The sequence below is a fragment of the Tiliqua scincoides genome, chromosome 2 (genome assembly GCF_035046505.1).
Source record: "Tiliqua scincoides isolate rTilSci1 chromosome 2, rTilSci1.hap2, whole genome shotgun sequence".
NCBI lineage: Eukaryota > Metazoa > Chordata > Lepidosauria > Squamata > Scincidae > Tiliqua > Tiliqua scincoides.
The window spans coordinates 103,932,511-103,947,117 of NC_089822.1; the positions used below are offsets into that span (position 1 = coordinate 103,932,511).

At 44.2% G+C, this 14,607-nt stretch overlaps 1 protein-coding gene across 1 annotated transcript in view; it reads left to right on the forward strand.

The window, feature by feature from the left end:
• SPAG17 (sperm associated antigen 17) overlaps nucleotides 1-14,607 on the forward strand; it is a 112,647-nt gene that overhangs the window by 53,453 nt on the left and 44,587 nt on the right. Inside the window, exons 19-27 of the mRNA XM_066612656.1 lie at nucleotides 2,419-2,501; nucleotides 4,386-4,679; nucleotides 5,473-5,584; nucleotides 7,001-7,141; nucleotides 8,091-8,201; nucleotides 9,844-10,061; nucleotides 10,701-10,818; nucleotides 11,620-12,041; nucleotides 13,696-13,822. Coding sequence (XP_066468753.1) covers nucleotides 2,419-2,501; nucleotides 4,386-4,679; nucleotides 5,473-5,584; nucleotides 7,001-7,141; nucleotides 8,091-8,201; nucleotides 9,844-10,061; nucleotides 10,701-10,818; nucleotides 11,620-12,041; nucleotides 13,696-13,822 — 1,626 coding nt within the window. The remainder of the gene's footprint in view (nucleotides 1-2,418; nucleotides 2,502-4,385; nucleotides 4,680-5,472; nucleotides 5,585-7,000; nucleotides 7,142-8,090; nucleotides 8,202-9,843; nucleotides 10,062-10,700; nucleotides 10,819-11,619; nucleotides 12,042-13,695; nucleotides 13,823-14,607) is intronic.

Sequence of the window (14,607 nt, forward strand, 5' to 3'; positions counted from 1 at the left end):
CCCAGGTGGAATAGAGACTGAAAACTGGGGGGGGGGGCTGGTAGCAGGAAGGGATGGGGAGGACCGAAAGAGGGGGAAGAAGCAGGGGAATGCTGGGGTTCCTGCTGCAGAACAAGACTGTGGCTGAAGTGTTGGGCCATGGGGCAAGGGTGCCAGTACATGGGATCTCTTGTTTTAAAGCCTGGAGAAAGGCAGAAAAAAAGCTTGAAAAGCAAACCCCGGTGGGCTAGGCAATGGCCTTCGCTAGTTCCAAGGAAGGAAACAAGACAGACAAGCTGAGATTGTTTTCCCAGAAGAAGAAAAGGCTCTGAGTGGTGGCCCAGTGGGTGCTAGAGCGGTGACTTACAAAACAGTAAGGAGGCTCAGCAGGTGCTAGAGCTATGGCTTGAGTAGCGTTTCAGGGAAAAGGTGTTGGGGAGAAGGAGAAAGGTTGGAAAAGAAGAAATAGTCTTATACCTGTCCTGGGTGCCAGTGGTTTTTAGGTAGTGGATGGAATGGGGGTCTTTGACACAGCACCAGTGGGTAGATGAGCAATTCATGCACATAGGCAACAGTGACAGGATGCAGCAGCAACTAGGGGTCTGTTACCCAACGTTTTAGACCCTTAATTCCCATAAAGAAGCATAGAGCTGTTGTGGGGTGAACTTATCAAGGACTCTTCTTCTGTAGCTTGATGACCATTGATGGTTCGTCTATAGTTCAAGATGGGTGCCTCTCTTGTTTTGCATCCAGCTGAGGTTGCAGCGACAAACTCTTGAAAAACTCTTAACTGAGGCGGGGGCTGCCGTTAGCATGCAACTCTTGATTAGATTTTGCCAGAGTGTTGGTGAGGTGAGCAAGGGTTGGGAACCCTTCTTTTGTGTTGCTAATGAATTCAGTTTACAGTTTCAGACTTGCTATGCAAGCAAACTGGTCATGGAATTTTCCCAAAAGAAAGGCAAGGCACATTTGAAGCCAGCCACCTAACTTTTGGGGGGGGGGGGCAGGATTACCCTAACGAAGTACAGATTTGGTCTTCCATGGGGCCTCTGAGATCTGAAGCTTCTTGACATCAATATTGGATATAATTTGATGTGGCATTAAGCAGGGCTTCGGATGTATAAAAGAAATGGAAATGTGACAAACATTGGGAAATTTGACACAGCTATATCAAAGGGCTCCTTTCCATGTTGCAAGAAGCAATATTTCTCAGTATTGTTGTTGGAAAAAGCATCACAGGAAAGCTTGCCCAATGGTGGGACAACAGACTGACATTTGAATCAGCAAAGTCAGCAAGTTGCAAAGACCTGCTCAAGATCTAAAGCAATAGGGCTCTGAGGATAGGGTACCTTGAGAAGGGTCTTATGTGTCAAGGAATCAAGACGAAGGATTCCTCAGGGTTTGAGATACCTCAAAAGGACCCCTATTCTATCCCCTCTTATTAGTCTTATGTCTTCTTATTGAAACATTGGCTCTTACACCTACTCTAAGGGGCTGTAGTGATGCAGATAGGGTGTCCAAAGCCACCATGGCAGGAAAGGAGGGACACTTGAGAAATAGCCCCCATGGTCCCAGAGTCTGGGAGAAAAGATTAGCAAATACTGTTGATAGGTGACAAGCTCACAGTAATAACGTGTGCTGAGATGCGTGTCTTTGTGGGAGCTAAGATTGTCAACTAATAGGCACATGATCAAGGTGTTGCACCACAATTTACTCTCCCTATATAAGGGGAGACCAAATGCCAGTCTAGTTACATGTGATTTGGGAGTAGTTACTCCCTGTGTGTCAGTTTGTACAAATTCTCTGGAATAAAGTGCTGATCTATGATATTTTGAAGTCTGGTGTTCTTTGAAGGGTTACCCCACTGCTACAATTTCAGTTCAAGTGCCACAAGACTGGCCTCCTCTTTCGGCACGCACACAACATCCTATACATTTACAAACAAATGTATCACCCATCAGTACAAAAGAAACATGTCAGGCAACACACCTTCCATAGATGACAAGCCTCTGGGGAGCCTTTTCTGCCTCTGATGTTCTCCTGTTGCTCCTTCTACCTCTGAGGGTCTCTTTGTTGGCTTGTGTGACCAAGATCTTATGCATGATCAGTACCAGGAGATGACACACTTGTGAACCATCTTGCAGCACAAAGATGTCTGTAATGTAGCTTGCTATGAAATGTGGCAGATTTAAAGTCAGCAAGTCCATTGCTGAATGTTTCCTGAGTTTTGTGATGGTTGAAAATTGTGTTTATATATGTGCAGTAATAGGGGAAAAAAATTAGAAATACTACCAGGTTGCTAGTAGCCCATACGAATGTTTTAGCTGCATCTCTGTTCTTCCTTAGAATTGACAATGCATTGTTATATAACCTTTTCAATTACTTGTTCTTCATTTTTTACACAATATGGCTACAGCTATATTTACTCTTGTTTCAAAGGTTCCAAAAGTAAAGTGGAAGTTTCTCCAGAACCCCCAGCTGAGAAGGAAAAAAGCATTTTTGTCAGAGATGATTCTCTTAAGGTAAAACAATCAAAGTCAGTATCTCTGGACAAGAAAGTATTCCTCTGACATGTGTGTTCTTGCTGAGGATGACCCTAGATTAGTGTTTCTCAACCAGTGGTATGGGTACCACCAGTGGCACTTGAGGTGGTGTCTGGTGGTACTTGCGGGACCCCTGCCACCCAGCAGTGAGACCAGGAATGCGACACAACAAACAGCAGTAGGAGGCTATAAAGTATGTTTTTCCACACTCAAAAAAATCTCCTCCACCCTGAGCCTCTTACTGGTGTTTGTCATGTCACATCTGGCCTCCCAACCCAAAAGTAACTGGCAGTGGTGCTATTGCTAGTTACTTCCAGTGGTACTTTGAACAGGTGGACCATGTGAAGTGGTACAGCAGAGGACAAACATTGAGAAACACTGGCAGCAACAGCTGTTGTAGCAAGCATAGTAAAGTATATAATGATTCAGCTATATAGCCATACAACACACTCCAGCCTAACATCTACATAAAATACTAAAATCATTAAAATATTGACATTTTAAAAAATAAGGGAAGGAAGAATGATCTAAAAGTTTGCAGAGCACAAATGAATACAAGATTCAGTCAAAGTGTGACCACTCATGCAAATAGTCTCACAAAAGGTAAACATAATAACAGAATGTGTTTTATGTGTGCATTTTTCTCAGAACAATCCTACTCACGTCTGCTTCACATGTAGGGGTGTCAGGTAGGCTGGGGGGGAAGGCAGCTTCTGCTTGGGGATAGTCCCAGTTTGGGGCTTTCAGGAGTCCTCAGGGAGAGGGAGTTAAGTCACCCTGGTCCTCCTCCCTAGCATAGCCCTTGAGACTGAGTCCTAGGCAGGAACTGTTGGAGACACAGCCTTCTGCCCTCATCATGGGCCTCCTGTCAGTTATATAGGCTGCTTCCTTCTCCTTACTGGAGAAGGCATAAAAGGGACCCCAACCAGGGCCTCTTCCTGGTTTTACCTCCTTTGTCTCTCCCTCCTCCTTGACCTCTTACTGGGTCAGGCCCTTCTGGCCTCCTACCGACAGGTGCTCCAGTCAGGGAGAGGTGCCCTATCAGCAGGTCTCTCCCCACAAGCTGAGGATGTGGAAGGTTGTTGGGCATACTTTTGCATGAGCCAGGCGGCTCTTCCTCTTGCTTAGCCAAGCTGCCTTCCCCTTGTGTCTCCTTGGTCGTCTTGCCAGGTAAGTTTGGGTCTGCCGGGGAGGACGACACCCTGATATTACAATAGTGGAATGCAATGGGACTTACTCTCAAAGTGTAGGATTGCAGCCTCTCTGTGCATATCTTTGTATGTGTACAGACTGGGGGCCCAATCCTATCCAACTTTCCAGCAATGGTACAACCACATTGCAACCTGAAGATAAGCAAATGTTCCCTTCCCTTGAGGAGGCCTCTTTGAATGCCTCCCCACCAAAGGATCCAGTTCACATCCCACTGACACCACTGCACCGGCCCTGAAAAATTGGACAGGATTGTGCCCAAGTCCCATAGTTAGGTTCCAGAGGCCTGTTCATAACTTGAAACAAAGTTAAGGTAGATTAGAACTGCTGGTTCTTGCTGTCCCAGCACTATCAAGCCTCTGCAGGAGCATCAGCACATCGTGAACTTGCATGAAAGTGTCAACTTTCATCTGTAACTTGGAGATCTGTATGTCAAGAAGCAGATATGCATATGCACCCACCACATGCGAGTGGGTGACTCGCTGGTTTTCTTCTGAAACGATGCGGAATTGTTTTACAGTTTCAGACCAATAAATGACATGGGGGAAAAGGAAACTTTTAAACAGTCATGGAATAAAGTGGACACCCTTAAAGAAGTTGTAGTTATTTCCACTATAAAGCAAGATAATTAATTGTGATTTTAATTTTTATAAGGCCTGGAAGGAAGAGCAAGAGCGGCTGTTAGAGGAAGAACGGTTGAAAGAATTAAAAAAGGCTGAGAAGAAGGAAAAATCCACTGGCAAAAAAAAGGGCAAGGAGAAGGAGCCAGCTGCATCAGACGAAGGGAAAGCATCCAAGAAGAAATCTTCCTCTAAGGAGAAGTCCAAATCTCCAACAAAATCTCCATCAAAATCACCAGACTTGATCAAATCTCCAGAATTGGAAGACCCAACCAAGCAGCACAAGACAAGTAATCTCCAGATTCCACCTCCAGAGAAAGAGTATGAGGTGAGAGGATTCCATTCCTAGAAAATGGGATTCCATCTTTTCAGACGTTGAAGTCGCCAGTACCTCAATCTCTCAGCTGAGAAGAGTGTGCTGCTTCTGGCATCTTCTGGTTTTTTTGAACCTGGGGGTTTTGAACCCCCTCTACGAGAACCCCAGGACTCTGTAGGTTATTTGGGGAGATGGGGGGGGGGGTTTCAGGGAAAAGGAAACCATCTTGCAAAATCAGCAAATAGGCATAACCTCTGGTTGACCCTTGTCTTTGTCTTTGAAAAAGGCCCTAATGTTGAGCTTTTGGGGAGGGGGAATATTTCCCGAAAAACATCTTGACTATGGCTGGGACGGGCAGCAGTGGGATAATCATGGAATGACTGGGGGGGGGGGCATTTCTCCCAAAAAGATGCCCTTTTCAGAATATTTACTTGGCCTGGACTACTGAAGGACTAGGGGGACGCTGGTGGAGGAGGTAAGGCACTGGCTGCAAGAAGAACTGGTCTGAGGCACATTCCCCCCCCCCCAGTATCTTACAAGCCCTTTTGTTATGAGAATAGTCCACTTTTCTTCAATCTTCTTCATTGCCACTTTTCCATCTTTCTTTGAATGATTTGCTGACTTGATTTTACTGCTTTATTCTTCTTCTTGGGTTAGTTACATGGGCAGGCCAAACCAATCTGGAAAATAATAATAATGGAAGCACAATGGAGCCTTGATATTTTGGTGGTTTAGAATTTGTCAATTTGTCTTGACCAATCTTCTATATATGATTATAACTTTTTCTGTGACGGTTCCCTCCTAGTTTCTTGGATACAATATGGGTGAAAATCCCATTCAGGTTGAAGGGACGATCCAGTATCTCTTCCCTACTGATGGAGGGCAAATCCAGGCAGAAAAGATTACATTTGAAAAAGGTGATCCCTCCATACTTTCATATATTTTCTAACCAGTATTTAAATCAGTATTGATGCAAAATGTGTCACCTTCTAAGGAATGTTTTTTAACAGAACTTGGTGAGACAGCACTTTTAATGGCTGGGAGTCTGAGCTACAAATCAGGAACTCCTGGTTCAAAGGTTGTGTCTCTTCTTAAAGTCATTAGGTAGCCTTTGGGCAAGCTACTCTCTCTCAGCCTTAGCACCCTCATCTCAATATGGGAATAATAATTTCAACCAGGGTTCCACAAATGTTGGCTGGGCTTGAAAGCCAAGCTCTGTTTTCCCAGGGACCCTGACCCACCCCTTCAGTGAAGTCCTATGCAGGTTTACTCAGACATGAGTCTCACTGGTCCTTCACTTTAAGCTATATGCTCAAGGGAGTGGGAAGTGATAATCCCAGCAGCTGTGTTGCAGTACAGAGGATCTCAGAAGCCCAGTACAACTGCAGGGACAAACCTCTGTCTCTCCTCTAATCTTAGAGCTGGAAAAAAAATGGCTGGAAACTGTTTTGGCAGCAATGACAAATGCAATAGATGGCAAAAAGCCATCTACCAAGCTATCTTCTCTAGCCTGGAGATTGAGACGGGGTGGGAATCTTTCCCATAGTTGTGGTATATGGAGACAGTCCCCACCTCCTCCCTAGTTCTGAGCTCTGGGGCTCGCCAAAGGGTGATAGAACATTCACCATGATGAGAGCGATGAGTGGAATCATGGGATCCTTATCAAGACATATCTTATAGGCACTTGTAAGGATTACAGCAGGATAATTTCTGTGAAGTGCTTTGAATTCAAAGAAGCACTATAACATTGCTAATTAGCATTTCTATAGCCCTGCCAAGTGTACAAAGCACTTTACATGGCTGTTCTTGTTGGTATCCCTACAACAATGCTTCAGGAAACATTATTGCATCTGGAGAGCATATTACATCTGAAGAGCTGAGAGGAAGTGGCTTGCCTAAGGCTACTCAGTGAGTTCATGCAAGATTCAAAGTAGGGAAGACCTGATTTGGCACTTGCAGCACAAGCCTATGTGTTACATCAGAAGTAAGTCCCACTGTGCTCATTGAGCTCTCTCCTAAGCTCAAAGTGGAAGGGAGGTATACCCATTGGGTGATATGGGTGGTAGAGGTAGACCTTGCCACCATGAGAGACTTGGTCCTTCGCCCCACCCCCAGAATTCCTGGACCTTATATCAGAAACCTTGATATGAAGAGGGATGGTCTTAATATGTGCAGTGTGTATATGTGAACATCTATATAGGAAAAGTACTTACAATCAGGAAAACACAGTGTTCCTTCAATCTATACTATTTAATTCTTGTCTCGTGCATTTTTAACAGCAGAAGCGCTAGTCTTTGGTTGTGATTCTGGTGTTTCTTCCCTGTTTTTCTCAGGGTCAACTTTGGTCAAAGTGAAGGTGTTAAAGGACAACCACAGTTTCTTCATTCATATTGCAGACCCCCGAGAAATCCCCAAAGAAAGTAAAACCGAACAAGAAACAACAGAAGACCAAGAAGAACAGCAAACAGAGCCGAGTAAGAACATAATAACAGCCCCGCTGGATCAGGCCATAGGCCCATCTAGTCCAGCTTCCTGTATCTCACAGCAGCCCACCAAATGCCCCAGGGAGTAAACTAGATAGCAAGAGACCTGCATCCTGGTGCCCTGGTCAGTGAGTCACCATGAGTCACTTTGGCTATGGACCAAAGAAACTGTTTTGCTTAAAATTGCTTTAAAATATGCCCAAGCAGGAAATGGGAAATGATTGGCCCATTGTTTGCGCTTACTTTGAATGAAAAGGCAGCAGAATGGGTATTTGCACCTGTAAGAGCTGTTCACGTGCAGTCAGATTTCCACCTTTTTACTAATTCAGAGCTTCCACGTTGCTAAGCGTTTAATTGTTTTTAATTGTTCTTTTTTAATGTTTATTTGTATTTTGTTTTGCTTTGTATTTTAATCTTGATTGTTAGCCACCTTGGGTGCCCTTCGGGTAGAAAGGCGGAATATAAATCCAATAAATAAATATCAATCAATCAATCAATCAATCAACAACCTTTAATGGCATCACAATATAAATAAATAAATAGCAGTTTCTTTTATGTGAAAACCCACCACTGGAGCCTCTGAAATTCAGTACTTCAGACCAGCATTTCTCAAACTTGGTGGTGATAAGCCATCACGTCACTGCCAAAATGTCCGAGATGCCAAGCTCTATGCTGAAGGTGGTTCACGAGGCAGGAAAGTTTGAGAACTACTGCATTAGATTGCTTAGCTTTTTCCAACAGGAGTCACAATTCCACCTCCATTCTACAGGTTCAGAGTTTTGACAGGTGGAACGGATATCACTTCTACCCAAGTTACATTGCACTGAAGTATTATTTCATCTACCGATGAACCGAGGGGTCAGTATGTATACGTGCAACAGGTCATGGTTCAAAGAATGAGAGATTTAAACATAAACATACCTCTTTTATTTTTTAGAAGAAGAAGGAAATCAAAGGAAACCTGTGAGCAAATTTGGATCATTTTCTGCAGCCTTAGAAAATGGAATTCATCTTTCCTTCAGCTACTATGGAAGTGCAGGAAAAGCAGCAGGTAAAAGCAGAGAAGGAGCAGCCAAGTCCTGTGCTTGGTTATTTAGAAGGAAGTGTTGGGCTTACTCCCAGAACAGTGCGCAAACATGAGTATGATTGCTCCGTATGTCAGACTGTAAGATGTTCACATCTGTGTGGTTCTGTCCTGCGCTATGCAGTGCATGTATGGCTGTCGAATCCGGCAGCTTAAACAAAGAGAACTAAAATGGCTGAAGGGAACCAGTCCATCCTCCAATTTCTCAAAAGTTGAAAATTGACAGGTGTGGCATAGTGGCTACGAGACTTTGATGTGACTTATTCTGCCTTTCAAATGTTCAAATTTTGCCTTTGCCATGAATGTACTAGATGGCCTTAAGCAAGCCTTTCCCTTGCCGGCTCAGCTGCAATATGGGGATAGTAATACTTCTTTGGCTTACAAGCTTGTTGTAAGGATTACAGAAAAATAAATAAATATGAAGCACTTTGCTCAGTCAAAAAGTGCTATGTGAATGCGTTTTATTATTATCAAAACAGGCTGGGGTTAGGGGGCTCATATTGATATGTTATGTACCACTCCCAGGGACACACACAAGAATATTTATCTCTCTTCAGTTATATGCCTATTGCTGACTTTAAAGGAACAGAGCAGTCTCTTCCATGAATGAAATGCTCTTCGGATCAGTTCATGCATTCAGACTGAAGACCCTTGCTTCCATTATGCATTTCTGGTGTATTGGATTACATAGAGGGATTAATCTGGGTTGTCTGGAGATAGAAACTGCAGCCACAAGAAGTGGTCAAGGTGGTCCTTTTGATTTTAGAAATGGCTGCGGTTAGCAGCATGAAGTATCCATGTTTTCAAATGGAGGTTTTTCTGTGCGTTCCTGTAATGTAAAAGACAGTTTGTGCTCAGGGGAAATCCAAGATCTTGGTCCACCTGAGTGACTCAATTTAATTTCAATTTCAGCAACCTTTAATGGCATAGCACCTGAGTGACTCATTAAATGCAATCCTACCACCCCACTCTTGCTCACTCCTCCTTTCTGCTCCCACCAGAGCTTGCCTTGAATTTCATTTCTTTTGTTTCATCTTGTCTTTCTTTTTTCCTTGCTTCTTTCATCCCTGTAACAGTTGGCTCTTGTTCTCCATCTTCCCTCCACCTTTTCACAAAAGGAACTGGAGCATCTGTGCTACATCCTCAGTAAGACCATCTCCTCTCATTCTGCTGAGGAAGAGACAGAGGATTGATGCGCTGCTGTAAGGGCAATGGCAGTGGCATAGTGGGGAATGAAGGAGGGAGGGCATAGAAGGGAAGAGTGGGTGGGGAGGGAGAAGGAGACTTGCTCTAATAGTGACATAGAGAAAAGTAGAAGTGGTGGCATGCTGCAAATGCACAGGCTGGGGCTCGTGGCATATGGCAGTACCTGCTATCTCCCCAGACCTACCACTTGAGGTGACTGATTTCCAGGCTTCATGGAAGAATGGCCCTATTTGCATATCTGAACTGGCAGTTTGCGTAGTCAGAACGGGAAAATAGCATCACTGTAAGTTTTTCAGGACCCAGTTGCCGTATTTCAAATTTCTTGTTTTTTCTGCCAAAAAATTGAAACTTGAAAAATTTATTGGTATCATACAGTGTAAATTTTGGGTTTCTATTCCCGCAGATGAAACCGATCCCTACTTAGCAACGATTTTCTCCATCCCTTCTGTAAATGTGCCTGTTTCCGCTCTTGTTGGCTCAGCCGTTTCTACTGCTACCACAACCACAAAGACAAAACTGGTTAAAGAAAAATCAACCAAATCCTTACAGTCTGCTAGGTTGAGCTCTCGTCTCACAGTTACTGGATCACCAGAAGACCCTTCAAAGCAAGAAGAGAAAAAGGTGTGAGCATATTCCCTAATAAGTAAGGTAATGACTCCCCAACCCCAAGGAATTGTGTACTGTGATTGCGACAGGATACTGGCCAGTGATCGTCATTGTGGCTGTACAGCCATATCTTTTCAAAGGCAAGTGTCAGGGAAAAGTGAGAGTTCCAGGAGAAGGTAGGAGAGTAGCACACAGTAGTTAGCATACCTGCACCCCTTCCTGCTCCTTGCTTTCCCTTAATTTGAACCACTAGCTGAAGAGGGGGAAAACCTTGGTAAATTTGCATCCCCTGACACCATCCCAGGCTACAGAGACAGGGCAGAGGAGGAGGGCTGTCTCGGAAAAGATCTCTGGACCCCAGAGATTCTTATTAAAAATCAAACCTGCAGTAGTATCTGCATGGCAAAGAGATGTGATGACCACTGAATTACCTGTTAACGTGGACAAAGCAGACAAAGAGTCCAAATGAATCTAGTTTATTAAACATCCAAAAGAAAACTGGACTTAAGCAAAATACGGAGAGACAGGTGCCTAGTAAAAGTATAGGCAGGCTGATGGAAAATGCCTGAGCTTGGCTGGAAAGTACCACAAAAAAGGTTTGATCAAATGAAATGAATAACTTAGAGGCATTTTTATTTCTCTTAAATTCTCCAGGTAGAGGTAGATGAACCAGTTCAAACACAAGCCATTCCAAAGGTCCATGCTTTCAATACTTTGAATGTGTCCTGTCCCAATGGATTGGTACTAACTTTCCTTGGTCAACAATTCACAGGTTAGTTCTGTGCAGTTTTATTTGAACCTTGCATCCATTTACACAAGTAATGGTGCTTTACGTTGGTATAGAATGTGTTCCACCTAAAAAAGAGTTCTGGATCTATTCACTAAACCTGTTCTTGTTAAATAATATGTAAAATGGGGGCCTTTGGTTCTTGTTTGGCAGAGTATGCAGGTCAGAGTCAGGGAGGAACCTCACCTTTCCTTCTCTTTCTGATTTCTGTGGTGGGTTAATCTTCATGAAATGACACCTAAGTGCTCCTAAGTGAAACAATAGTGGAACTTGAGCAACATTTTGACTAATTTCAAGGCCAATGTAATTTGATGTGATTGCAGCAGTTCTGTGTGTTTAAACACAAAACTCCTTCAGTCACTCAGAAAGAGGGAGGTAGGGGTCTGAATGTAAAAGGTTTATAGATAGGGAGGGCAGAACCCACTGCCCCATGTCTTTTCTCCTGAACATTCCTCTTCAGCTGAGCTCCAGTGCAGAAGTGTGTGTGGCTTGGGAAGAAGGGCTGTCAGAGGTAAGGTGTAAGCACAGGGAAACTTCTACCTTTCTCACTTGTGTGTCTGCAAACCCACATCTCTGTATGTCATTCAGTCAGTTCCATGTTTAAACCAGTGGAGCTACTAATGTCCCATTCTGAACTTCACTGTGGTGAAAATTAAGCATAGAATGTGGATGGCAGTATTATCATCCCATTTACTTGCAGTCTTCAGTTTTGATGTCTTGATGTACTAGTATGTGCTACAGGATTGCTTACGTCAGTAATCCAAGTCATGTTTTGATTTGTGAAAGGGGAAGAAAAGGAAGACAACAAAAATGATGATGATGAACACAAAGCAGATGAGACTAAGTTGGACAATGCCAAGGTGAATGAAACCAAGATACCAGAAACCAGAGTGGAAGAAGTTAAGTCCGATAAGGCTATGGCAGCTGGGGACAAGGCAGATGTTGCCAAAGCCACTGATGTACCCACAGTAGACAGTGCTATAAGGAGTGATACCAACGGAGACAAGGCTGAGGTTGAAGCAGAGGAAGGCAATGTGACTCTGGCCAAAGAAACCTTTTATGAAATTCGTGTTAGGCAGAGCTATCCACAGAGAGTGAAGCATTCACAGCAACAGAAAACAGTGAAGAAACCAATAGAACAAGAAGTATCTAGAATTATTACCAGACATGGGACTGTTGTAAAGTACATGCTGGATGGCTCCACCCAGGTATATTAACAGAGTTCATTTGCCATTAGCTTAAATTTGGTTAATTTTTTTCCCGTGGAGTACATACAGCTCAAAATCCTGATTCTACAGAAACTTTGGTTGTCTTAAGCTCAGTTAATTATACTGCCCACTCAACACTTAATTGTTGGCTAAGGGCAGAGAGAGGAATGTGGGGGGGGGGAGGTAAGGAGAGGAAGCTCATGATTCAGTAGCCCACTCCCAATCTCTTAACCATTGTTAAGAGTTCATCTGTGGAGCCCTTCAAGGAGCACTATGGAAAGAGATTTTCTGTGGGTTTATCCCATGCAATCACCTCTGCCCAGTTGTTGCAGGCCTTTAAATGTTATAGATGAACCTCTGGCAAGTGCCTTTCAGGGTGTTCTTGCACCTTTTAAAGAGAATCTGAACTGTCTGCTAGTAAGCTTCAAGGCTGAGCTGGCATGTGAACATGCCTTCCATAATGTACATGCTGCAGACCACCATGTATGTTTTTATAGCTTCAACAACTAATCTGGCTGTCACTAGACATTTTATGAGATTGAATGAACAGTGTTTTTATTTATTATTTTATAAAGGCCATTTTGTATATTTTTGTTTAGACCGCTTTTTATGCACTCTGTGTTAGGCTGTTTAATCAAATTTTTTAACACGTCCTTTAAAAGGGATTGGGGTATATAAGGGAAGTGTGGCATGCAAGCTACTGTGCACTGAACTATCAGAATCTGTCCAGAGCACACACAATCCATTAGATCCTCTGAATATGTTTTTTTTTCATTTATTTTCATATCTTGGGGGTCTACGATGACTCAAGTCATCCCAGAAGATAAGAACTTGCATGGTGTTGGTTTATGAACAGTCAGAATCCAGGGTTCCTTTGGGGGGGGGGGAGTCATAGTTCACTCTATCCATCTGCTTTTTGTCTGTTCTATCCTCCTTGACAGATATCTGTTAAGGAACCTCTTTTTTCAATCTTGTTCTTTTTACACCAGTATAAACTGAATATCTTTGCTTCCACAGAGGCTTCCTTTGGAAGGAGGGTGCTTCACTAGGTGGTAGAGACTTTAGTTGCTAATGATGAGTGCCCTTGCTGCATCAGGTTGTACCATTATGTTAGATACCATTCATGGATATCCCCCTCCACTGCAGGGGAATGGAGTATTAGGTTTCCCTGGTAAGTTCCTATTCTGTGGTAGAATGGGGGTATCCAGCCTGTCCAACTAGTTTGCTTGTCATTTGGTGGTTTGATGGGGACTTAAGGAGAGATCTCCAATTTCCACAGTTTTGATCTTTTTCATTGGGGTTATCTTTATGCCTTATTTTTTGTATATTGTTCTGCCATGTGTTACTCATTCAGGGGGTTATACAACAGTTGGGTATATGGGAAGGCCTGAGTTTGTAGTCCTTTTAACTAGGTGATGTCCAAACCAAGTTCAGTCTGCTCCTCGCTGTCTTGTCAAAGACATCTAATTTGGTTGGCTCTGTCTGGTAGAGCAAGTGGGAGGAGCAACCCTTTTTGAATACCCTCCATTCCATCATAGAGAAGGAACTTACCAGGAAAGTTCAATGTTCTCTTTTAGTTATATCTGCAGTCTTGAGCATTCCTGTAATTGATCATAAGAATGTTAATATTAACTATTTGTTTGCTGTTGCCTAGATTCTGTTTGCTGATGGCACAGTTATCAGGAGTCCAGATTCTGGCCCTGTTGTACCACCTCCACCTCCTCCTAGTACACCGCACACTGAGGTCACACCCCCTCCAGAGATAAGCCCCAAGAAAAATAGTGAGTACTCTTCCTCTTCCTATGTTCAGATGGAATTGGGACAGCTGTCAGCTCTGCTCATAACCTCCACTTCAGAATTATTTTTCCCTGTTGGAGATGGGGGCATTCCTGACAGATGGGAATGTCCCTCGTTGCATCCTGTAGGCAGGTCAAAACCCAAAGGGTGGAGCTCCCTGTGCACAGGGACCAGGACCCAGATCATTCCTGCCTCGCACACAGGCTGGTCGCCCTTTGAAGCTTTCCTACACAACGCGCCTTTTTCTCCTCTCCCATGCCTTCTCCCCCCCACGGGCTCATCGGCTGGGGCGGCGGAAGGCTTCTCTGCAGCAGGCAGGCATGCTCCACTTAGTAGCGCTTCCAGCCTGCCTCCGTGCCTTGCAGTTCCGAGGTCCACCTCCAGGGACGCAGCAGCCGTTTTGGCACGCCTGGTCCGCGCCTCTCAGAGGTGGCGGCAGGGAAGGAGGGGCTGCAGATTTCCCCCCAGGTCTCCCCAGCGCAGCATCCTGGGTGAGACCAGGCAGACCCCTTCCACAAATCTTGAGCGCCCAGGTCTGCCCCACGAACCCCAGCTTCAGGCGCCTCCATGGAGGCGCGGGCGCCATTTTGTGCTGCCTGCTGGTACCTGGTCCCGCCTTTCCCTCCAAAACTGTAAGTTTTAACTGTAACCAGCAAGGGCTGGGAAGCCATTTTAGGGACCTTGTTTGTGTCTTGGCTCTGGCTGTTACAACTGTTGTGAGACCTGGTCTGGGTGAATTTTAAAGTATCCCCTTTTGTGTCTTGGCTTA